Raw genomic sequence first — 25,096 nt, 5'->3', positions numbered from 1 at the left:
CCGGTTGTTATTTGTCCCGTTTTAACTGTTTAATTTTCTCACCTACATGTTACTGTGTGTTACTAGTTCGGTTTTGTTTCAAAAATCGTGCTATTTTGTGAGTATTTTTGTCGACGTTCTTACCTGGTGCTTGAGGCCTAGGCCTAGGCCTAGGCTTGAGGCCTACCGGTTCCACTCGGTGTTCGATCGTTTTTTTTTTGTTGTTGTTTGTTTTATCTCCCCATTACCTTCAATTTCTATCCTCCCCATTACCTTCAATTTTGATCCTCCCCACTTTCCAAACATCCCCCATTCTCCCAACTAATCTCTTTCTTATCTCAAAAAAAATAAAAAAATAAAAAAATAAATAAAAAAATAAAAAAAAAACCCTACAACAACAACAACACGCTCACCTTCTCCCGATTCTGCTTCTTCTTCTTCCTCTTAACTTCCTCCTCGTCTTCTTCCTCGATTTTTTTTTTTGCACTTCCATGACCTAATCTGTTGAACTCTCTCATACATTAATATTAACAACAAAAAATATATATATATATATACCCAACAACAACAACACGCTCACCTTCTCCCGATTCAGCTTCTTCTTCTTCCTCTTAACTTCCTCCTCGTCTTCCTCGATTTTTTTTTTTTTTTACACTTCCATGACCTAATCTGTTGAACTCTCTCATACATTATTTTTAACAACAAAAAACGATCTTATAATGCTTCATCTTCCTCTCTCACACATGTGGTACTCTTTACTGTTTCACAATGCACTACTCTTCTGCTATTTTAACAGACTGCTCTCATTTCGACCTCTCCTTCATTCCTTGCCTAAAAAATCCAACTATTACAGCGCTTCTTCTCTCCATGCTCTGAATTCGCCTTCATTGCATCCATCAAGAATTGTGTTAAATCGCATCTCTGACCTAAAACTTTTAAAAACCACAGTTTGCCATGGATGCTCGCTTTCCATCAACCATTCTTTTTTTCCAACTTCAGTGCCAACTCACCCCCCTCACTCTCACTCTCAAAGCAACCATCCCACTCTTCTCCCTCCAAGCCTCCCTCTCACCTCTCTCAAAAATTGCCCCTCACCTTTCTCCCACCTTTCATCCCCCTCACTCTTCCTTCTCAAAGTTGCCCCCCTCTCATCCACCAACCTGCCTCCCTCCACTGCCCTCTCACCTCCATCTCTTCACTCCATCTCCTCAAATCATCAACTGCCTTCTTCCTTGTCTCTTGTCCCCCCTCTCCCCCAGCACCACAGAGCCTTTTCTCCTCCTCATTCGGCCCCCTCCCCTCGCTATTGTGCAATACCCCACACTCCTTCAGCAACCCTCCTTACCTGCCCCCCTCGTCCCTTGTCCTACCCTCCCCCTCCCCTCCACCTCCTGCACCCAAAGCCTCCTCCCCTTCCTCTTCATTAAAAGTGTGGACCTCAAATATCCGGGGCCTTCGCTCAAACCTTTCAGATCTTTCCATACAGGTTGCCACTGACAAACCAGACATTATCTGCCCAACAGAAACTTTCCTCTCCCAAGACGTGTCTGACTCCCAAGTATCTCTCCCTGGTTACTCCTGTGGTGGAGTCTGCGGGCCTGCGGGGAAGGGCATGGTGGTGTGGGAGTGGTCATCGTATCTGCAAGGGATATAAGGTGTGCACGCCGCCTGAGGCGTCGTAGTAATCCTGGAGTCGTCCGGCTCGTGAGTGTGCTAATACGCAATAAAGGAGAGCCACGGGCAGAGTACGCTCGCGCTCGTGCTTGTGCACCCCAGCCCGGCTCGACTGTTCCTCCGCATCGTGTCTGCCTGCTAAGCATCTTCCATTTCAGTACATGACAGTTGGCGACGAGGATCTTCGGATCGGCGTGTGCAGGGCGGTCTGAGCACTCGAGGTCGTCTACGGTGTGTGGGCCGAGGGTCATCGCCCATCGTTACAGTCATAGATGGCGGTGTGCGAAGCGATCCTTCCGTCCCGGGTCAAAACCTGCTTCCAATTGATCCGGAGATGACAAGATCAGTGGCAGGGGAGGTTGAAGTGATTGAGGCACGGATCGGGTGTCGAATTGAGTCCACTCGTGCTGCCCGCGCATCGCATTCGGCTGTGCCGTGCAAATTCACGACAGAGGAGCGTCCGGCACGGCTCAGAGATTGTTTTATTTCTGGTCTGCGAGCAGCCATCCTACGGTTGACCGACATCACATTCGACTCGGCGGTCGCGACTGCTTCATCTGTCGAGCAGACACTCACGGATGTCCGCGCCATTGCTGGCCAGGACGTAATGAGTAGCTCCAGCTGGGGCATGGCGGCTAATCCCGAGGTCCACGCGGTGACCGCACAAGTGCCGCAGGTCGCGCAGCCCGGAGTCCGCGCGATGGCACAAGTGCCGCAGGGTGCTCGCGCGCCTAGCGGTGCGGGACGAGGGCGCGCACCGCAGCACGGTCGCACCGGGAGCGAAGGGGCACCGCAGTACGGTCGCACCGGGAGCGAAGGGGCACCGCAGCAGGACCCCAGTGACCTGGAGATCGGCCTGCAACCGGGGCATGACGATGCCGGTGAGCCGGAGCAGGAGCCGGACCCTTTTGGGTCGGAACGGGCTGGCGCACCTCGGACTGGATCTCCGGTTCGTACCTCCAGATGTGCCAGTGCTCTCTTCGAGGCCTTCGTCGAGTACCGAGGGCGAGGCTCTGGCGGCGGGGGCCGCGTCGATGCAGCGGTAGCGACCGTTCGTTGCTGCCGGCGGCAGTGATGTGCGGTTCAGGAGCGGCGAGAGCCGTATCAGCTCTCGCGATGAGTTCCCGCGCTTCGCTCGCGATGATTTCCCGCGCTTCGGCAGTGTTCGTGAAGCAATGCGCGTCGGTGTTGTTCAGGCAGCTTCAACAGGTGGCGGGGAGCCCGTGGCGTTAAAGGAAGTCGCGAGTCACAACATCGAGTCGACAACCAAGAAACAGACTCGTGATGTGGGTTGTGGGTTGTTGTTCATGGCATATGTGTTTTTCCTTGCTCTAGTGATGCAGTTTAACGTTGTTGAAATAAATGCCAGCAGTTCTCGTGTGAAAGTGGATTTGGCGGAGATCAGTCAATGGAGTTGGTATTATGATCAATGTGATGTGAGGGTGAATAAAGAAGGTTTATTGGCCTCCAGTTGCCCCAGGCCGCAGGTAGTTGCTTTGTCATGTGCTGGGGGTTTATCAAAAAACCGCGCTGTACGGAAAAGTGAGTTTGCAATGCTTCGAGTGATGTTCGTAGTGATTTCTAACGAGCCTATGATTGCAGTGTGGTTTAAATGGAATTGCTCCCGTCTAGCTGCCGTGTGGGTCTCGGAGGTCGACTCGGAACCAAGACTGGTGCCCTGGTCGGCGTTACCCCCACCTCTGGTTGCGAGCGCAGCTCTCTGTGTTCGCTCAAGGCCGTTTAGACGGGCGTTGGCGTCTCAACTGATTGTGGTGTGTGGGTTGTTTTGGAGCATTAAAAGCGTACAGCCAGCGGCGCTGTTCAGCGCCCCCGGCCAAGGTCGATCAAGGCTGGCGCCACGGCTTCCAGACAGCGGGCTTCCGGCCTCGGAATGTTTATCTACGTCGGGTCTGCCTGGGGGGAGTGGGCCGGAGGCGTTTGATGGTGCCGGGGGAGGTTGGCTCGAAAGGTCGCCACGACCTCGGCGAGGGCCATGTCAGCATGGGCCGCCAGGGGGCGTTTTTGCTGCGTAGTGCTGCTGTGCTTCTCGTTTTGCTGCTTCATATCGGTAACGCGGTCAGAGTTTGGTGAGTGCTTTGTGCACCTCCGTCTTTGGAACCTGGCCTTTGCTGCTCCACTCGCTCGCATCGACACATTATATGATGTGGTGTGCTGTTATACTTCGCTATTTTTCATTTTATTTTCATGATTATTATACCGAAGTCCTTATAATGCTTCTTATAATGGTGATCATTCAATAATCATAGTTTTAGGGGGGAGGAGTGTGGTGGAGTCTGCGGGCCTGCGGGGAAGGGCATGGTGGTGTGGGAGTGGTCGGAGTGGTCATCGTATCTGCAAGGGATATAAGGTGTGCGCACCGCCTGAGGCGTCGTAGTAATGCTGGAGTCGTCCGGCTCGTGAGTGTGCTAATACGCAATAAAGGAGAGCCACAGGCAGAGTACGCTCGCGCTCGTGCACCCCAGCCCGGCTCGACTGTTCCTCCGCATCGTGTCTGCCTGCTAAGCATCTTCCATTTCAGTACATGACAACTCCCTCTTATGGTATGACAGACCTGAGCCTCGTCCTGGTGGAGGTGTTGCTCTCTTCATCAAAGACTCTATTCCTCACTCTCCATGCACTGCTCTCACTCCCCCACACCCCCAGGAATACCTCTGGCTTCGGCTTCCCCTCCACTCCTACCTCATGTTTATATGTGTACTGTACCGTCACCGAACAGTGATGACTCCATCTACACCTCACTATCCGAAAACATGGACCATCTTCTATCTTCTCATCCAAACTCTCTCTTCCTCTTATGTGGTGACTTCAATTGTCATCACGCCAGTTGGCTAGGTGTGGGTACCTCTCTCACCTGCCATGGCACCTCAGCAAAAGCTTTCTGCGACTCATTGGGACTGACTCAATCGGTCAACTTCCCGACCCGGATCTCAACCAATGGTACTCCGTCTCTTCTGGATCTGATTTTGACAAATTTCCCTGACAATATCTGCTGCTCTTCCTTCGCTCCAATTGGTTCTTCTGACCACGTCCTTGTCAAAGTGGACATCTCTCTGGCTGTTATCAGAGAACCACCTCACCGCCGTCGAGTCTGGCATTTCACTCAAGCCGACTGGCAGGGTCTCCGAGCAGCCATCAAACTTACAGACTGGTCTCCTATCACTACTTTCTCAAACATCAACTCATCCTGGGAATTCTTTCAAAGAAACTTGCTCTCCCTCATGCACAGATTTATCCCCTCTCGTGTTCAGTTGTCTTACCCTTCCTCCCGCCTTTGGTTTACTGAAGCTTGTGGTGAGGCAGTTGTCCTGAAACAACTTGCCTTTGCCTCATGGAAAGCAAACCCAACTGAGGGCAATCTCAGTTCTTTCCACAAAGCTCGGAACAAGTGTGTATCTACCCTCAGGAGAGCCAGAAAACAACATCTTTCTCATCTCAAGTCTGAACTCTCAAACCTCTCTCCCTCCTCAAAATCCTGGTGGCGTTTAATCAAATCTGTTTCTGGTGTATGTTCCCCCTCCATCCCCTCCCTTACCTCAAATGGCCGCACTGCTGATTCCACACGTGATAAAGCTGAATGTCTAAACTCGGTGTTTGCAGCTAAATCTTGTGTCCTAAACCCATCACTATCTCTACCCACTTTACCCAGTCGCACCCAACTGTCCCTGGACTCTGTATCCTTTTCTCCTGACAAGGTGGAGAGCTTGCTTTCAAACCTCGAGTCAGATTCTGCAACCGGTCCAGACGGCATCAGCCCACGTGTCCTCAAAGCCTGCTCTTCTGCTCTTGCTCACCCTCTCTCTGTTCTATTCACCCTCTCATTTGCCCAAGGTCATCTGCCATCTGCTTGGAAATCTGCTAACATCACTGCCCTGCATAAAAAGGTGCAAAAACAGATCCCTGTAACTACAGACCAATCAGCCTTCTCCCAATCATCAGCAAGGTGATGGAATCCATCATCGCTTCAGACATGAAATCCTTCCTCTTCTCCAATGGCTTGATTTCCAATCATCAATGTGGTTTCAGACCAGGTCACTCTACCCTGGATATGCTGCTTCTGCTCTCCCATCAATGGATGGAGGTCCTCAATGCCAGACAGGAAATCCGAGCCGTATCCCTGGACATATCACGTGCTTTTGACACAGTCTGGCACCCTGCCCTACTCACCAAACTCTCTTCCCATGGTATCCAAGGCCATCTCCACTCATGGCTCGCAGACTTCCTCTCCTGTCACAGTCAACGTGTGGCTCTAAATGGAGTTCTTTCATCCCCTCTTCCTGTGCAGGCTGGAGTTCCTCAAGGTAGCGTTCTGGGCCCTGTTCTTTTTCTGGTTTTCATCAATGATCTCTCGGACTCTCTGGAAAATCCTCTATTTCTCTTTGCCGACGACTCCACCCTCTGCCGTACCATCTGTCATCCCTCAGACCGGCAAGCAGCAGCTTCTTCGCTCACTGCAGATCTGGATAAAATCACAAACTGGTCCAACACGTGGACATGTCTTTCAATCCAGACAATCTCACACTCTCACTATGTCTCTTCGAAAGGACCATTTACAAAACCCCCCCATCCACTTTCTCAACAATCCTCTGGAAGAAGTCTTTTCTTTCAAGCTTCTGGGTCTCACTATCTGCCATGACCTTTCCTGGGAAAGTCACATTTCCAACCTCGCCTCAAAAGCCAGTCGCCGACTGGGAATCCTCTGTCGTGCTAAGTCCTTCCTCGGCCCTCTTGAGCTCCTGACCACTTACAAAGCTTTTGTCTGTAGCCTGATGGAGTACTGCTCTCCCCTCTGGGCCGGTGCTCCTGCCTCCCACCTTTCTCGGCTTCACGCTGTCGAAACCAGGGCATTTAAGATCATCGGCATCTCCCGCAATGAAGCTGAGTCTTTGGGCCTCTCACTCAATCACCGCAGGTTGGTCGGTGGTCTTTCTGTCTTCTACCGACTCCTCTCCAGCCTTGCCCCCCCTGCTCTCTCTGCGATTTGTCCCCACCACATTTCCACAGGGCGCACATGGTCCGCCAACAACCCCCTTCTGGTAAAACTACCAAAATCACGAATCACTGCTCATCTTCACTCTTTCATTCCTCTTTTTTCCCGCCTTTGGAATAAACTTCCTCACTCTCTTCTTTCCCATTCATTCTTCCCTCCAGGCTTTCAAAACAGCTGTTCACCACCACCTCTTATCTTCCCCCATCCAAATCCTCGATCTTTTCTACCCCCGATAATCCACCCAAGCCCACTTCCTTCATTTCTCCTGCTTTCCTTCCTGAAAGTCCCTGTAATGTCCATCTTCTCTTCGCCATGTTCCCCGTCCCATCCCCATCCCTCTCCCTTCCACAGTTCACCTAATGCGTCTGTTCCCCACTGTTTTGCCCCTTCCACTCCTGCCCCTCTTGTCTCATGCCTCCTTGCTGTGAGTTGTGTGTTAGCTCTCATACGAGCCTCGACCAAGGTATACAAAAAAATAAATAAATAAATAAAAGAACAGAAAACTTCACAGCTTGGTCCATGAATCGTGACCCCTTACAGAGATTAAGGTGGATGATTTGAGCCCACACTGGGAGAACTCCATTCTACATTCTGAAACCCACATATGTAGATACCAATCAACCACACACACACACACACACACACACACACACACACACACACACACACACACACACACACACACACACACACACACACACACACACACACACACACACACACACACACACACACACACACCTTTCTTAAAGGATAGATTGTGAGATGAGGTTCAAGTTGGAAGGAGCTGAATTGGAGATGAGAGAGGTTTAGACCACAGTGAGTCATTAATGAAGTGTTCATGAGCGGTTGAGTTGTTAATGAATGGCCAGTCATGGATAAGGGAGTTGATGAAAAGTTGGCAGGATATACGTTTCATCCGACTGGCTTTGACGTCAAAGGGAATGGAGTCATTAATAAACGTATCATCAATAAAAAGTGAAGCCAAAAATAAATATTTATTATTATTAAAAAGTAAATGAAAGCAAATGGATAAACCAAACAGAAAATGGATATACCATTTACATCTGGATGGGAAGGCCGGCAGAATAGCCAGGAGGTAGGCATACTCACCTCTGACCTGTCTAGCTTGGGTTTCAATATCAACCCAGCTGTAAATTGTCATCCTAGTGTTTCACAAACAGGGCGACGCATCAATGTGTGTGCTTTGCCTCGGATGGATGTTAAGCCCGATGACCCGATTCCCGGCATTGATTCTTAGTGGACGTTAAAGATCCCACAGTGCTTTCATGAAGAATAGTAGAGTTATCACATCCTGAATAAGTTACAAATTCCTGCTCGAACTTATTGCAAGGAAGGTAATGGCAAACAACTCAGCACAACCCTTGCAAAGAGACGGCTTGGCAGCACCAACATGCGATCAAGAGAATGGTATAATGATGATGATGTTGAACCGGATGGGAGAATCACATCATAAAAATGACATGCGTTTGCTAATCCCTTTTGATTACGAGTTCTCTGATACTCCATCCAAAGGCAGACTTGTGGCTGCCAAAAGCCAGGCTATGAAAGTATCTGTAGACTTTGTTGAATCGAATCACCCTGCACCTACCTCCACTTCACCATCTACCCGGCCTCCAAACTTGACATATTGGCAAATTTATCTTGGAAAGCCGACTCATAACCCCACAGTCCACATCGATGCAAATCCCTGAAGACCTCATTATTTGTACCCCCCCCCCCCCCCCACAATGCAACATCCTTCCACTTACAACAGCTCTTTGCTTCCCATCAAGAATAGCTTTCCATCCAGTTAGCTACTCTATCAGCCATTACGCAGCTCCTAACATTAGTTATCAGCCTTCAAAGTGGTATCTTATCAAATACCTTCTGAAAGTTGACGTAATTATGAGGTCCGTCTAAAAAGTAACGGGACTGACTTCACAGAAATTATATTCCAAAAAATATATTAACAACACATCTTGTCTCTTTCAAATTAGTTTCCCTCCAGTCTCACACACTTGTCCACCCACTTCATCCACACTTCGATGCACCCCTGGAAGGCTTCTTTTGAAATCCTCCGGAGCTCCGTTACGGCCCTTTTGGATGGCTTCCACATCAGGAAATCGGGGTCCCCTTGATCACCCCCTTGAGCTTAGGGAATAGGAAAAAATCACAAGGGGCCAAGTCTGGCGAAGACGGGGATTGCTCCAGAGTTGGCACGTCCCTCTCCGCCAGAAACTGTCGGATGCTCAGGGCACTGTGAGCAGGGGCATTGTCATGGTGGAGCACCCAGGCGTTGTTCTCCCACAGATCCCCCCTCTTGTCCCGGACTGATCTCTTGAGGCACCGGAGGATCTCCTTGTACACGTATTGATTCACTGTTTGACCCTGTGGTAGAAACTCAAAGTGGACGATGCCCTCGATGTCAAAAAACGTGATGAGAATCACCTTGGCATTCGACTTTGACATCCTTGCTTTCTTTAGTCTTGGTGATGCCGGACTTTTCCACTGACGACTCCGCCGTTTGGTCTCGGGATCGTATTCGAATATCCACGATTCATCGCCAGTAATGACTCTCCCGAGCAAGTCTGGATCGTCCTCGAGGCGCTCGATAATGTCTTGACAGACTGACTCTTTGCTGTTTCTGGTCCTCGGACAACAGCCTGGGGACCATTTTTGCGCACACCTTGCGCATTTCAAGATTTTCAGTGATGATGCTCCAGACAGTGTCCTTGTTGATGGAAAGTTCCTCAGCAATCATCCGCACCATGAGTCGACGATCTGTGCGCACCATCTGCTTCACACGCTCAATGTTGTCCGCCGTTCTGCTCGTTGAAGGTCTTCCAGACCGTGGATCATCTTCAACCTCCTCCCATCCCTCTTTGAACCTCTTGTGCCATTCAAATGCACGTGTACATGACATCGTTTCTTCCCCGTACACTTGCTGCAGCATTGCGAAGGATTCGGAAGGTGTTTTGCTAAGCTTGGCAAGAAACTTCAGATTGGCTGTCTGCTCACGACTCATAGCGCGACGACTCAGACTAGACAACGTGTAAAGCACGACCTGTAAAAATCACATAATGAGCGCAGTCAACCATCACCAATCATATATTGCTGGATGTTGTGAAAGACTGTGACGCAACCCGTTCATTACCTTCGCAAACTTCGTTTGACGAAGGTATTGTATTGACCCCTGTGTATTTATTTATTGGTAAATATGTGTGCAGACAACATTGCGCAAAACCTGCTGGACCGATTTGCATGAAATTTTCAGAGATGATGTGCAGTTACTCAAGGACGCCAGGCGAAGCTTTTGGGAGCAATCGGATTAAAGGTCAAGGTCACGGTCACGAAAAGGTCAGAATCGTTTTTTCGTCATAACGCGGTCAATTTTTATCCGAACGAGATAAAACCAACACCAAAATGTTCATTACTCAATTCTACATTCTAGGCTATGCCACATGAAAGTGTGGCGTAATTACCCTAGGTAGCGGTTGGGGGTCAAAGGTCAAGGGGGTCACCAAAAATGGTATGAACAATGTTTTGGATCACTTTATACAAAAACTTTACAGCGGATTAGCTTGAAATTGTGTGGGAAGGTTTGTTGTCATGAAAAGACAAATCGAGTAGATTTTTGGAGCGATCGGATCAAAGGTCAAGGTCACAAAAAGGTCAAACATTTTTATTTTCGCGATAACACAGTCAATTTTATTCCAATTTACATCAAATTAATGCCAAAATGATCAGTATTCAATGCCCTATCCTCAATTATAACATATTATGTGGTGTTGTTGTAACCCAAGTTAGCGGTTGGAGGTCAAAGGTCAAGGGGGTCACCACAAAGCATTTTTCATTGGGCAGCGTCGTGGACAACATTACGCAAAAACCACTTAGCAGATTGTCATGAAATTTTGTGGACTTGTTTGACATCATGAGAGGACAAATCGATTAGATCTTGGGAGCGATCGGATCAAAGGTCAAGGTCAAGGTCACAAAAATGTCAAAATTGTTTTTTTTGCGATTAAAGTGTCAATTTTGTTCCGATTTACATCAAATTAAGTCCAAAATGTTCAGTATTCAAATCCCGATCCACTGATATAGCGTATGGTATAGTGTTTGCAACCCTAGTTAGTCTGTGGAAGTCAAAGGTCAAGGGGGTCATCAAAATGGAGTTTTTGATTAGGAAGCGTTGTGGACAACATTACACAAAAAACACTTCGCAGATTGTCATGAAATTTTGTGGATGTGTTTGGCATCACGAGAGGACAAATCGATTAGATTTTGGGAGCGATCGGATCAAAGGTCAAGGTCAAGGTCACAAAAAGGTCAAAATCGTTTTTTCGCGATTAAATTGTCAATTTTGTTTTGATTTACAGCAAATTAACTCCAAAATGTTCAAAATTAAATTCCCAATCCTCGAATATGACACATGGTATAGTACTTTTGTCACCCAAGGCAGCGGTTGGGGGTCAAAGATCAAGGGGGTCACACAAATTCACATTTATATCGGAAAGCGTTGTGGACAACTTAACGCAAAAAAAAAACAAAACGCAGAGAGGTTTTAATTGTTTTGGATTTGTTTGGCATCATGAAAGGACAAATCCATTAGATTTTGGGAGCGATCGGATCAAAAGTCGTCACAAAAAGGTCAACATCGTTTTTTCATGATGAAAACGGTTAATATGTTTCCGATTTACATCAAGTTAACTCCAAATTGTTCAGTGTTCAATTCCCCCATCTTCTGAAATGACACAAGGTATAGTACTATTGTCACCCTAGGTAGCGGTTGTGGGTCAAAGGTCATGGGGGTCACGAAATGCATATTTGTATTGAGATGCGTTGTGGACAACTTAATACAAAGGTAATAACTAGAATATATCTCTGTCTCTAAACTGTGTGTCTGTTGATGCAACAAGGGCCATAAGGGCCCTACCAAACTTAGTTACTAAGTAAAATACAACAAATTTTCATTAAGGAGACTTGGTATAGTTTGATATGCACATAGCTTCGCTCATGGTTTAGTAAAAGGAGTTTTACTTTCTTGTTTAATTAGACGCCAATTAAAATGATGTTTTTGTCCTCGCTCGGATTTGAAAACATGATCTACTTGATCCAGGTCGTGTCTGCGTGGTCAGTGACATTCGACCGAATCCGACCCTACATGCTACAGAGTTCGGCACTCGGGACAACGAATCACCTAAAATTGTCATAATCGTAATAGTTCTAATAACAAAATCCTTTCACAAAATCCGGATCATGGACTTTAAATTTGCGAAATTCCCGAGCAGATTTAGTGGAATTTTAGTTCCTCATTTCACTCTCATGCCATGTTCAAACTAGTGGCTGCGGCGAAGGTATGCGCTCTACGAGTGCCCGTTCTAGTTCAAGTTATTTTTTGTGGACCACACAGCAAGCTCAGTCCCGTTACCTTTTAGACGGACCTCGTTTTTCCCTTATACCTCCACTGCACTTCCCTCATCCACATGATGAAGATTTTTTTTTTTTTTTTACAGGGTTTAAGGCTCCTGGAGGAGCTGTTAAACAAAACTTGCACAAACATGGAGAGGAAGACATCAGGAAACATCAGACTTCATGTCAGACAAACACAGCCAGTGATGTTGGAGGAAATGATGCAACTTCCCAGAACACTTTGGGTGCCCACAGTGAGATATTGTGTGGTCAATGTTCTCTCCATAGTAGACAAGGAAATTAAGGACAAATAACCCAGCAATGTGATGCCAATTGATGGGGTTTATCCATGCTCTATCCCCTAAACACTAAGCAACGAAGCAGCATGTACCTTTTGTAAAGTATTTGATGTGTGTGACTGGGCCATTGCCGGTATTGAATCGCCAACCTCCCAAACTCAGAATGGACAGGAAATTTTGAGAGTCGTGTAAAATTAATTCATATCTCCCAATATTTATGTGCTTTATCTCACAATGGTTTAATGTATCTGTAATGCATACAACAGAGCAACCATATCTCCTCATGTTACCTTTCATGTCAAAATGCCCGCGAGTCTGGCATTTCACTCAAGCAGATTGGCAGAGACTGCCAGCAGTCATCTCTCTTCAGGACCGGTCTCCCATACCTACTACCCCTAACGTTAACTCAGCTTGGGAATTCTTCCACAGAAACATGTTCTCTCTCATGCACAGACTTATCCTATCTCGTCTTCAATTATCCTACCCTTCTTCCCAGCCATGGTACACTGAATCATGTGGTGAGGCAGTTGCTTTGAAACAACTTACCTTCTCTTCGTAGAAGGCTAATCCAACCGAAGGCAATCTCGGTGCATTCCACAAAGTCCACAAGTGTGTGTCCACTCTCACGAGAGCGAGAAAACAACATCTGTCCAACCTCAAGCATGAACTTTTGAACTTGTCTCCCTCATCTAAAACCTGGAATTAGCTTGTCAAGTCTGTCCCTGGTGTATGCTCCCCTTCCATCCCTTCCCTCTCTTCAAATGGCACAACAGCCGACTCCGCTCACGAGAAGGCCAGACGCCTCAATGCTGTATTTGCTTCTAAATATTGTTTCCCCAACCACTCACTCTCGATATCCACCCTTCCCAGTCATATCCAACTGCTCCTGGACTCTATGTCTTTTACACCCGAGATGATGAACAATATTCTGTCAACCTTCGACTCTGACCCTGCAACTGGCCGGGATGGCATCAGCTCATGTGTCCTAAAAACCTGCTCTGCTGGTTCTGCACATCCTCTCTCATCCATTTTCATCTTGTCATTTGCGCTAGTTCATTTTCAATCTGTTTGAAAATCCGCCAACATCACTGCATTACATAACTAGAAGGGCACTCGGTGGAGCGCATACCTCCACCACGTAATACCTGATCCACGTGAACATATCGGGCCAAATACATTTTTAAAACATCACGCTATACAGTACTATATCGTTTTTGGCCTTGTCTCTCAATGGTGAAGAATCACTTAAAAAATTCTCGTAGTCAGATCCGGATCCGGATCTTCAGAAAAATCTAATCACTTTCTCCTTGTCACACACACCGAACCTGTGCACAAAAATTTCATCCGGATCCATCCACAACTTTTTCAGATATCCTGTATACAAACAGACAGACAGAAAGGGGTGAAAACATAACCTCCTTCACCTTCGGTGGCGGAGGTAAAAAGGTGCTAAAACTGATCCCCTTAACTACAGACCTATCATCTTACTTCCAATAATCAGCAAGGTCATGGAATCCATCATCGCAGTTAAGATGAAAAACATTCCCTTTCTCAAAAAACCTAATCTCAGATAACCAATTTGGTTTCAGACCAGGTTACTCCGCCTTGGACATGCTGCGTACACTCACCCAACAATGGATGGAGGCCCTCAACACCAGAGATGAGATCAGGGCCGTATTTCTGGACATATTTCGTGCTTTTGATAGTCTACAATCCTGTCGTACACTCTAAACTCTGCCTATGGCAACCAAGGTCAACTCCACACACGGCTTTACGACTTCCTCGACTCTCATAGTCAACATGTGGCTCTCAACGGAATCCTTTCATCGCCTCTCCCTGTCAAGTTTGGAGTGCCCCAAGGTAGTGTTCTGGGCCCAATCCTATCCCAGATCTTCATCAATGATCTCTATCTCTCTATCTCTCTATCTCTCTATCTCTCTATCTCTCTATCTCTCTATCTCTCTCTATCTCTCTATCTCTCTATCTCTCTATCTCTCTCTCTCTCTCTCTCTCTCTCTCTCTCTCTGCTTCATCTTCGGCCCTCTGCCGTGACATCCCTGATCTTTCAGACAGGCAAGCTGCAACCTCTTCCCTCTCTTCAGACCTTAAAAAAGACTCACAAGCTAGTCAAACACTTGGAATATGTCTTTCAATCCTTACAAATCCCACACTCTCACAATCTGTCTCTGATAGGACCATCTGGAAAACCCTCCAAGATACTTTCTTAACAATCCTCTTGAAGAATTTGTGTCATTCAAACTCCTAGGTCTCACTATCAGCAATGATCTTTCTGAAAGCCATGAAACCACATTCCAAAGTTGGCCTCCAAAGCCAGCCACTGACTGGGCATCCTCCGTCATACAGTCCTTTATTGGCACACCTGAACTCCTATCAACCTACAAGACCTTTATTCACAGTCTTATAGAGTACTGCTATGCCATCGAGGTTAGCTCAACTGCCTCATATCTTGCTCAACTTGACGCTGTGGAAACAAAGGCCTTTAAGATTATTAGACTCTCCCTCAATGAAGCTGAGTCTCTCTTTTTCCAATAGGTTGGTGGTCTCTCTGTCTTCTACCACCTCCTTTCTGTTACTGCATCCTCTGCTCTTGCCATACTTGGACTTCCTACCCCAGGTTACTGAAGACCTCACACTGTCCACCATCAACCCCTTTCTGGTGAAACTACCAAAATGCAGGATCGCTGCTCACCTCCAGTCATTTGTTCCTCTGTTTTTCCCAACTGTGGAACCAACCTCCACATCCTCTTCAATCTCATTATTGTCTCCAGGTCTTCAAGGCAGCTGTTCACCACCATCTCAGATCATCCCCAATCTTGTTTCCCAAACCTATTGCTTTCTATACCCACCTCACCCAGTAGCACCCAGCTGTTCCTAGAATCGGTGTCCTTTTCTCCTGACAAAGTGGCGAGCTTGTTGTCAAACCTCGACTCAGATTCTGCAACTGGTCCAGACAGCATCAGTCCACGTGTCCTAAAAACCTGCTCTGCTGCTCTTGCTCACCCTCTGTCTGTTCTATTCACCCCGTCATTTGCTCAAGGTCATTTGCCATCTGCTTGGAAAAAGCAAACATCACTGCCCTGTATAAAAAAGGTGCAAAAACAGATCCCTGCAATGATGGACCAAACAGCCTTCTCCAAATCATCAGCAAGGTTATGGAATCCATCATCGCTTCAGACACTAAATCCTTCCTCTTCTCCAACGTCTCGATTTCTGATCATCAATTTGGATTCAGACCAGGTCACTCTATCCTGGATATGCTGCACCTGCTCTCCCACCAATGGATGGAGATTCTCAATGCCAAACGTGAAATCAGAGCCATCTTCCTCAACATATTGTGTGCCTTTGATACGGTCTGGCACCGTGCCCTGCTCACCAAACTCTCTTCCTATGGTATCCAAGGCAATCTCCACTCACGGCTCACAGACTTCCTCTCCTGTTGCAGCCAACGTGTGGCCCTAAATGGAGTTCTCTCATCCCCTCTTCCTGTCCAGGCTGGAGTTCCTCAAGGCAGCGTTCTGGGTCCTGTTCTTTTTCTGGTTTTCATCAATGATCTCTCTGACTCTCTGGAAAATCCTCTTTATCTCTTTGCTGATGACTCCACCCTCTGCCGAACCATCTGTCATCCCTTAGACCGGCAAGCAGCAGCTTCTTCACTCACTGCAGATCTGGATAAAATCACAAACTGGTCCAACACGTGGAACATGTCTTTCAATCCGGACAAATCTCATACTCTCACTACGTCTCTCCGAAAGGACCGTTTGGACCCCCCCCCCACCTCCCCCACCAATATACTTTCTCAACAATCCTCTGAAAGAAGTCCTTTCATTAAAGCTTCTGGGTCTTATTATTTGCCAAGACCAGGAATCATGATCTTTCCTGGGAAAGCCACAATTCCAACCTGGCCTCCAAAGCCAGTCGCTGACTGGGAATCCTCCATCGCGCAAAGTCCTTCCTCGGCCCACCTGAGCTCCTGACCACATACAAAGCTTTCGTCAACAGCCTGATGGAGTACTGCTCTCCCCTATCGGCTGGTGCTCCTGCCTCTAACCTTTCTCGGCTTCATGCTGTGAAAACCAAGGCATTTAGGATCATTGCTATCTCCTGTGATGAGGCTGAGTCTTTAAGCCTCTCACTCTCTCACAGCAGGCAGGTTGGTGGTCTTCCTGTCTTCTACCATCTCCTCTCCGGTCTCGCACCCCCCTGCTCTGGCTGCGATATGTCTACCCCATATTTCCACGGGGTGCTAAAGGTCTGCCAGTAACTCCTTTCTGGTAAAACTACCAAAATCACGAATCACTGCACACCTATACTCTTCCATTCCTCTTTTTTTCTCCGCCTTTGGAACAAACTCCCTCACTCTGTTCAATCCCATTCTTCCCTCCAGGTCTTCAAAACAGCTGTTCGCCACCACCTCTTTTCTTCCTCTGTCCAAAACCACGATCTTTTCTACCCCCGTAAATCCACCCCAAACCCACCTCCTTCAAATTCCCTGCTTTCCTTCCTGAAAGTCCCTGCAGTGTCCCTCTTGTATACCCCATGTTCCCCGCCCCATCCCTCTCCCTTCCACAGATATCTGAATGTCTCCGTTCCCCACTGTTCTGTCCTTCCCTCTCCCACCCCTCTTGTCTCATGCCTCCCCCCCATTGTTGTGCGTTGTGTGTTAGCTCTTATATGAGCCTCGACAATGTATCCAAAAATACAAAATAAATAAAATTCCCAAAACTCAAAAGCTTCATGAACCAGCAATTTTAACTCGTTAGGCAAAAGAACAAAAAGGTATTTTTCCACACGTCATGCTTTTCTTTCACGCGCTTATGTGGTTAATTGGCTCGATAAAATAGGTGTTCCTTACGAAGTGTGGAAAGTCCATCCTGTGCAGGCGTTGAATCACTTTTGGCAGAGGGAGGGAGTTCAGTGATTCACAATACCCCAAGGGTACTACTTGGCAGCAAGTTGGAGCGGAAACGCATACGCTATAAAGGGGCTCCTTAAGATGTAGCTCTCCAGCTCTTCTACCTTCACGCAAAGCTACACTTAGCACTCTGGTATTCAGTTGAGATCCAGTGGAGATGGAGTCAGGAATCATCGCTACATCGCCTCGCAGCCTGTTCGTGCTCTTCGTACTACTCGTGCCTTGTTGGACACGCTATGCTGCGGGTGAGTGAGTGCTCTTGGCAGGATAGCTATCCTTGATGCCAAATATCTATCCAAACCATTTTTCCTGTTTATTCAACTTGTGCAAATGCGATCGATTCACTCCCTTCTTCCAGCTTTTGTCCATCCATACAGTAAGGTAAAGGTGATACGATAGGTTCCATTGTGTGTGCCACAGAAAATCGAGCCCGCACTCTGTGCACCCAGACCAGAGACCCTGGACCATGCCGTGCTGACATCACATCCTATTACTTCAACCGCCTCAGCATGCGCTGCGAGGAGTTTAGCTACGGAGGATGTGAGGGAAATGACAACAATTTTGAAACGTTCCGAGAGTGCAAGAACACCTGTCGCCATTTTAAAAGTGAGTCTGATGACATTCTGCATCTTAGACACGTCCAAAAAATGAGGAAATTGATTCGAATAGCTCAGCTCATCCGTGCAGGTATCAGATGGGTTTTTTTTCCATTGTTTTTTTAAAAACTGCATTCTAATTGCAGAGGTCCCTCGAGTTTGCCGAGAGGATGCAGAGTCTGGTCCATGTCGGGGGTCGCTACATCAGTACTTTTACAACATGTCATCTGGTCTTTGTGAAGAGTTCATTTACGGAGGTTGCTTTGGCAATGAAAACCGTTTCCAAACCTTCCAGCAGTGCAAGAAAACATGTCTGAAGAAATCAGGTGAGGTCGAAGTTAAAGGTATTTACGATACCGTACATACTTGATGTGCTGTTAACTTTTTCACTCTAAGCGACTCGTATTATAATAACTCGATAGGAAACGTATACACTGATAATATAATCCTGAAACTAATATTGAACAGTATTATTTTAGATTTCGAGGTCACTGGTGGTAAAAATGAAAATGAACAGGAAACTTGGACCATCATGATTGAGGTTTTTTTTTTCAAACATTTTTAGCTCACTTGGAGTTTTGTCAGGTGAGCTTAAATCCAGCAGTGTCCGGAGGTGAGTCAGTCAGTTAGTCCGTAAACGCTTCAGTCATTATCGCTTGAACCAAACTCACAATTTTGATGAAATTTGGCCACAATCTTAATCACCCATAATGTACCAAAGTGTATCAACTACATCAAAATCTGCGCTCATCAAGAGTGTCTATGGAGGGGGGTGGGGGGGGGGTTGATCACGCCATATAGGTATTTGCTCTCTTCTCCAAAACTACACAAACAATTTCAATAACACTTTAACACAACCTTCATCACTCGTGAAGCATGATGCACCAAAGTTTGTTCACAGTATTAAAATAGAAAAACATCAGGGTCTTTGGGGATCTGCGGGGGGGATGAGTGACTGTCTGTTGCCCCTGATCCAGGTGAGCTTCAGAACGTGCTGTCCTATTTTTAATTTTGTGCCCAGCTGCATAAAAAGACTGGTTTCACTTTTTTGAATAAAGGTACCATTGATGGTATTTCTTACTGTGAGGATCGCTCAAAATGTTTTCCTAACTCGGTGCAATCATCCAAGAAATGGCAAGGCTTAAAAAATAAATAGATAATAAAAACTTTGTATAATTAGTCAGGTGTTTTAGAAATCATTACAGGGCTGATAGATGAAGGACATGAGAGGTATGCCGACTTGTCTTTGAGCTGTCTATCCCGGGTTCCATTTTAGACCCAGCTATAAACTGCCACCATGGCGATTCACATGAAGGGCGAAGCATCAATGTGTGCACCAGAGGATCTGTCTGTGAGCACTGGTCCTTGGTGGACATTAAAGATCCCACGTTTTTTGCGAAGAGTAGGCGATTTATCATCAGCACCCTGAACAAATTATAAATTTCCTGCCCAAAAACACCTTCAGTAGACCGTCATGCCTGTCTAACCAGTTCATGAAAGACTTAGGCCAATCTACCTCATGCAGCCGACCCCATAAGAAGATGGGAATAATTGGGACCTTTAATGAGGTGTTTAAAAGAAGAAGAAAAAAAAAAACATGGCAGCATTGAGCCAAAAGTGGGGTTGACTCAGCCCGTCATCCTTCGGAGGTCGGCAAAATGAGTACCAGCTTGTTGGGATGATTGAGCTATTCGAGTATCCTGCGTCGGAGTGGCGACCTGTCCAGGATTGTGCCCAATAGTCCAGGAGACTGCTTTGGCAGCACCAAGGCTCCGTGCAGAGTATTATATGGTCCCATTGGATGGATGGATTGAGCCCAAAACCAAGAGCCCCCCACCCCAAGGTTAACAAGTAAAGAAAGAAGGGAAGATGTAATCGTTAAATGAGATCTGTACTATCGATTCGTGATTACCCTCGCCAGAGGAGAGGGTCCGTTTGTTGCATATTGTATTTGTGTCCGTTTGTCCGCACAGAACTTTCGTGTTTTTCTCTGCAACCGCTTGTCGGATTGAGACAAAATTTTCACCATTGGTGCAAATACTCATCCAGAATGTTTTAATGATAATTATGATGTCATAGGTCACGTGGTGTGGCAGCCATATTGGAAAAACGGGAAAAAAAAACTTTGGACAGCTGTATCAGAAACTGCACCAAGGAAAATTGAAACTTGGCACATAGCAAGTACTCCTTTTGGAGAATGAGTGATTTATTTTATGATGCCAAAGGTGCCCTCATTATGATGTCATAATTGCATATATAGAATGCCACATCTAATGAACTGAGAGGAGGTGAACTGGGATAAAAAAAAAATTTTGAGGGTCATCTCGGGATAAAATGGTCCACAGAGAAAAAATTATTGATGTCATCGGTCACGTGATTCGGCAGCCATATTGTTAAAAAAAAAAAATTCAAAAAAACCTTCTCTGAAGTGGCTGAACAAAATTAGGTGAAACTGCACACAAATTTGTCCAAGAGGAACAAAAGGTTCACTCATATATCATATTATAGGTCACATGGTTTGGCAGCCATATTGGATTTACCCAAAAACCTATAAAAATTACAACACTCAAAATAAGTCCTGGTGAGGGTCTGCAATCTCTGATTGCTCTTTTTCTTGTTTAAATTGTTGTAAGTTGATAGAAGTTGGGGCAACACTCCTGGGGGAGACTGTTCCAAAGAGAGGCAGTGCATGGAAAAGTAGGAGGCATGGCAATTGGTACTGAGAGAACTGAGAGTAACACAGCAAGGGTGGAAAGTGAAAGGTAGATGAATGTTTGGAACAGAGTGAAGAAAAGAAGGGACAGAAACAGAGTTTGATAGAATACTGGATGGTAATAGCGTTAGAAGAGACAAAAGGAAGGAAGTGCTCGATGGTATGCCAAAGGTTGGAGATAGCGAGACAACTGTTAATCATTCAGACACCTTTGGCTTGGATGCAATCCAGAATACAGATGAACGATGGAGGAGCAGTGCCCCGGGTACAGGAGCAGTATTTCCTCACTGGTCAGAGTTGGGATTTGTAGACGGTGAGAAGCTGATGGGAGTTGAAGTATTTAAGAACTGTGAAGAGGAAACCAAGTTTATTGGAAGCAGATTTTGGTGATATTGAGGATGTGAGGCTGCCTGGAAAGATTGCTGGATATAGTGATACCTATCATACTAATTGAGGACTGCTGAGTTGGGAGCTGGACGTGAGAAGAGGAGCGGTGGCTGTTTTGATCTTGCTGGCTATAAGGAGGGTTTGCGTCAAACTGATTGAAGGAAACAAGGATATCAGAGCCCCATTTGAGGATGAGATTGAGATCACGACTAATGAAGGCAACAGTTAAGAGGTGATCACAGCAATGAACTAGGAGGAGCTGAACTGGGATTTAAAGATTGTGGAGAGGTGGAGGGTGATAGTCATCAGCAAAGGAAGGGACAGGGTTGTTAGAAGATGTGAGGTCATTGATGAAAAGAAGAAAGAGGTGAGATGACAGAACCTTAAGGGGCATCAGAATTAATTTGGTGGGGGTTAGAGAGGGCAACATGAATGCAGGTAGAGCTAGATCACCCAGACAGGAAGCTGGAAAACCAGGAAATTAGCAGAGGCTGAATACCATACATTAGGAGATTCGCTGGGAGCCTGCTGTGCCATACTTTAGAGTCAAAGTCTTTGACAACATGTCAACATCCACCACAACAACTCGACTTTCTCTGAAGTGCTCAAGAGCTGAAGACCATTCGTTGGAAACATGGCTAGAAGGTCACTAGTGTACTTAGCTTTGTGCAAGAATTGGTGGTCATTGTGGAAATAGCAAGATGTGAGGCGAGTTAAAAGTTGTTTATTGATGAGACATTCCATGACTTTGGAGATATTGGAGGTGAAGGGTATAGCTCTCCCCTTTGAGCTAGCTCCCCTGCCACACATCTTGCTCAGCTTGATGGCGTGAAAACCAAGCCCTTCAAGATAATTGAAATCTCCCGTGATGAATCTGAGTCTATGGGCCAATTACTTTGCCATCGCAGACAGGTCGGTGGTCCATCTGTCTACTTCCACCTCCGTTCTAATTTTGCTCCCTCTGCCCTATCCATGCTTTGCCTCCCCTCCCCCTCCCCCATGCCTGGTGTTGGCTTAATCATTTGGGTGGCGGGCTTTGGATCCTTCGGTCCTGAGTTCAAATCCCGCTCAGCTGTTGAATTAATAACAGGTGGGGTTAACTCAGCCTGTCATCCTTCCGAGGTCAGAAAAATGAGTGCCTGCATGCTGGTATACTGTGTCGGAGTGGCGACCCATCCAGGATTGTGCCCAATAGCCAAGGAGACTGCTTAAGCAGCACCAACGCTCTGCACAGAGTATGGTCCCAATCTCCTCTTCCCTCCTCCCCCAGGTTTCTGCATGGCCCACACGGTCCACCAGCAACCCCTTTCTAGGAAAACTCCCAAAATCGCTGCTCACCTCCACTCATTTGTTGGTTTTCTTTTTTCCTGCCTCTGGACCCAACTTCAACATTCTCCTCAATCTCATTTTTCCCTCCAGGTCTTCAAGACAGCTGTTGACCACCACCTCAGATCATCCCCCCCATCTGAAACCATGATTCTTTCTACCATCGTTCACCCCCCCCTCCCAAATCTCCCAAATTTCCAGTTTTTCCTTACTGAGATTTTACTTCTGTATTCATCTCATGTACCCCCTACATTCTTCCCTACTCATCATCCTTACCCACACCACTTGTTGTCCATCACCGTCTATTTTGTCCCTCAGCCCTGCTGTTAGCATGTGCCCCTTCTATTTCTGCTGTTGATTTTGTTCTGTTGGATCCTCATCCATTCTGTATTCTAGCTTTTCCTGGAAACAAACAAACAAACAAAAAAAATCAGACATGTCACACTCCTCCGAGATAAGGCAGACATCGGCATGCTTCCAGGAAGTTAGGTAAATACGGGTAGAGTTGGAGAGATTGAAAAGCTTGGTAAAAAAAAAAATAAAAGCACGTATTGGATCACACCATTTGAGGGCAGCAGCAGGAATACCATCCAGGAATTTAATGGGTCGTCATCGATTACTGTCGTGATCATTTTTTGAAAAAGCAGAATGTAACCTTACATAATATATTGACAAACAAATAAATATTGGTGTTTCTTTGTCTGCCTTGATATCCTCTCGTCATCCGTTTGTTGATCAACAAATCTCTGAGCTTCCGTTTTGTGCTCCAAATGGATTTAAATTAGTCAAAGACCAACTTACTATTCTTCTCACCTTATTTACTCGATTTCTTCTTAATTCCGAATCCCGTTGTTCTTCTGTCTCAACAAGTCGCCCTTTTAACATTCAAAATGCAGCTTCTGAATTCTGATTAATTTTGCCTTTTTTGTGCCTGCGTGGTTGGAAGAAAGCAAAGATCGATCACAAAATGGACCACAGTCGACGTGTGTGTGTGTGTGTGTGTGTGTGTGTGTGTGTGTGTGTGTGTGTGTGTGTGTGTGTGTGTGTGTGTGTGTGTGTGTGTGTGTGTGTGTGTGTGTGTGTGTGTGTGTGTGTGTGTGTGTGTATTATTGAGGTGAAAAGCAACGTTTTTGTGCTAAAAATGTGAAATGTAATAATTTTCAGTGCCACTCCTAATAGCATGTCTCATTAACCAGCATTATATATCTATATATTTTAATTAGTTTACAAAACATTATTTAATCATCATCGTCCATTCTGTACGCAGAAACTCCTTCATTTTGTGAACAATCTGCACAAAGGGGGAACTGCCTCGGATCGTTTGAGAGGTTTTACTTTGATCCGAGTCTGAAAATCTGCAGGCCCTTTACCTACTCGGGTTGTGGTGGCAACGACAACAACTTTGCCACAGTGGAGACCTGTTTGAGGGAATGCAACAAAGGTAGTCGCTTTGGTTACTCTCTGTATAAAATACTTTCATTTTGGCTTTAACTTGTTCGTTGATTGTTCACGCGTGAGTTTGTCTTTCATCTTTTCCATTTCAAGTGATGGCAGAATTTCGATCAAGTATTAAATGGTTGGCATGTCGATTCGCTATTTTCACACTGACGTGTTTCCTTGTATTAATAACACCGTGTGTGTTTGTATTTTCAGTATGATCAAGCACAAAATTGCTGAACGAGCCAAACTTCGAATACTTTGTGGGGCCATCTATTTATTACGTATGATCATTTGGTGGCATGGTGGATCATTTGGACACCATGCTATCTTTCCCCAAAGCTTGTTCCCTTTTTCTCCCCACTCATCCCACACTCCCATACCTTTGTCTCTCGCATGACGTCATTCTCCGTTCCCTGTATTTTCATTATTTTGCACACTTTAGAACAAACCCCTTTCCCTCCCTGATACGGGTCGTTGGTCCTGCAGTGCTGTTCTTCCAGGCATTCATCCACTGCTTTGTTGCATTTAATTGACTCTACCATATCAGTATTTCAGGATTTTTTTTTTTTTATAATGACATATCATAATATACATATCAGGTTTATTCATGATCATATCGAACTTGTAATTGTTTCCAAAGAAAATAAGTAATTTAGCAAGTACAGCACGAATGAATGTTACATGTGATAACTGAACAATGTATAACATTCGTTTTCATGTTCGTCAGGGAGCTTTTACCTCCTGAACACTTATAACATGTGTTATTATTTATCGATATAATAAAAGGGCAAATTCAACCACAATTTTACTTTTCATTCTTTTCCACATTAATATTATTTTTCTATATAATTTAAGATAATATTAAATTTTGACAAAGGACGTGCCATTAAAGCAGCAAACGGATCGATATTGATTATAGTACCTTCCTGGACGCACGTATGAACTGATAAAAACCCAGGTACAGTGTACCAGGTGTGTCATGCTATGGAAGTGCCGAGACAAAGTCCAGGCATCCGTGCTCTACATGCCATGTCTTCGACGGACGTGGAAACAGCCTTGGTGCCCATTGTTTAACCCCTTGTTTAATCGACCAGACTCGGACTCGCAGGATCGTCTAGACCTCGAGGTATTCACATTGTCCTCTGACCCATCTAGCCTGGGTACACGAAAGTTCGAACCCGAACCAACTATAAACTGCCATCCGATATTTCACAGGCAGGGTGATCCATCAATGTGTGGTCCCGTCTCCAAGTTCAACTGGTATCCTGTCTCCCAGCAAGAGCTAGTCGTTGGACGTTAAAGATCTCACAGTGTCCTTGGCAAAGAGAA

At 46.0% G+C, this 25,096-nt stretch overlaps 2 protein-coding genes across 3 annotated transcripts in view; one reads left to right on the top strand and one right to left on the bottom strand.

The window, feature by feature from the left end:
• The window catches only part of LOC147028014 (uncharacterized), a 39,369-nt gene that overhangs the window by 10,588 nt on the left and 3,685 nt on the right, over positions 1 to 25,096 (bottom strand). The window contains exons 3-4 of one of the 2 annotated variants that reach the window (XM_085877940.1): positions 23,141 to 23,258; positions 22,012 to 22,729 (exon numbers count right to left, since the gene is read on the bottom strand). The gene's annotated coding sequence lies outside the window, so the exon portion shown is untranslated. Of the gene's footprint in view, positions 1 to 22,011; positions 22,730 to 23,140; positions 23,259 to 25,096 lie in introns of those variants that run through there. The other variant, XM_085877939.1, reaches the window with a different exon arrangement.
• Positions 17,282 to 24,570, top strand: LOC147028015 (carboxypeptidase inhibitor SmCI-like). Its single transcript, XM_085877942.1, has 5 exons — positions 17,282 to 17,550; positions 17,726 to 17,911; positions 18,048 to 18,227; positions 23,595 to 23,768; positions 23,981 to 24,570. The coding sequence occupies exons 1-5, from the start codon at positions 17,463 to 17,465 to the stop codon at positions 23,983 to 23,985; spliced, it is 633 nt and encodes a 210-aa protein (XP_085734068.1). The 5' UTR covers positions 17,282 to 17,462; the 3' UTR covers positions 23,986 to 24,570.

Source organism: Eptatretus burgeri, chromosome 4 (genome assembly GCF_056783735.1).
Source record: "Eptatretus burgeri isolate ZD-2024b chromosome 4, Ebu_testis_v1, whole genome shotgun sequence".
Lineage (NCBI taxonomy): Eukaryota > Metazoa > Chordata > Myxini > Myxiniformes > Myxinidae > Eptatretus > Eptatretus burgeri.
This window is presented reverse-complemented; position numbering and strand designations above follow the sequence as displayed.

Excerpts from the sequence above, each read along its gene's own strand:
- LOC147028015 (XM_085877942.1), top strand. The coding sequence starts at position 17,463 with ATGGAGTCAGGAATCATCGCTACATCGCCTCGCAGCCTGTTCGTGCTC. Across the intron at positions 17,912-18,047 it reads CACCTGTCGCCATTTTAAAA|AGGTCCCTCGAGTTTGCCGA; the intron begins GTGAGTCTGATG and ends TTCTAATTGCAG. Across the intron at positions 18,228-23,594 it reads AACATGTCTGAAGAAATCAG|AAACTCCTTCATTTTGTGAA; the intron begins GTGAGGTCGAAG and ends TTCTGTACGCAG.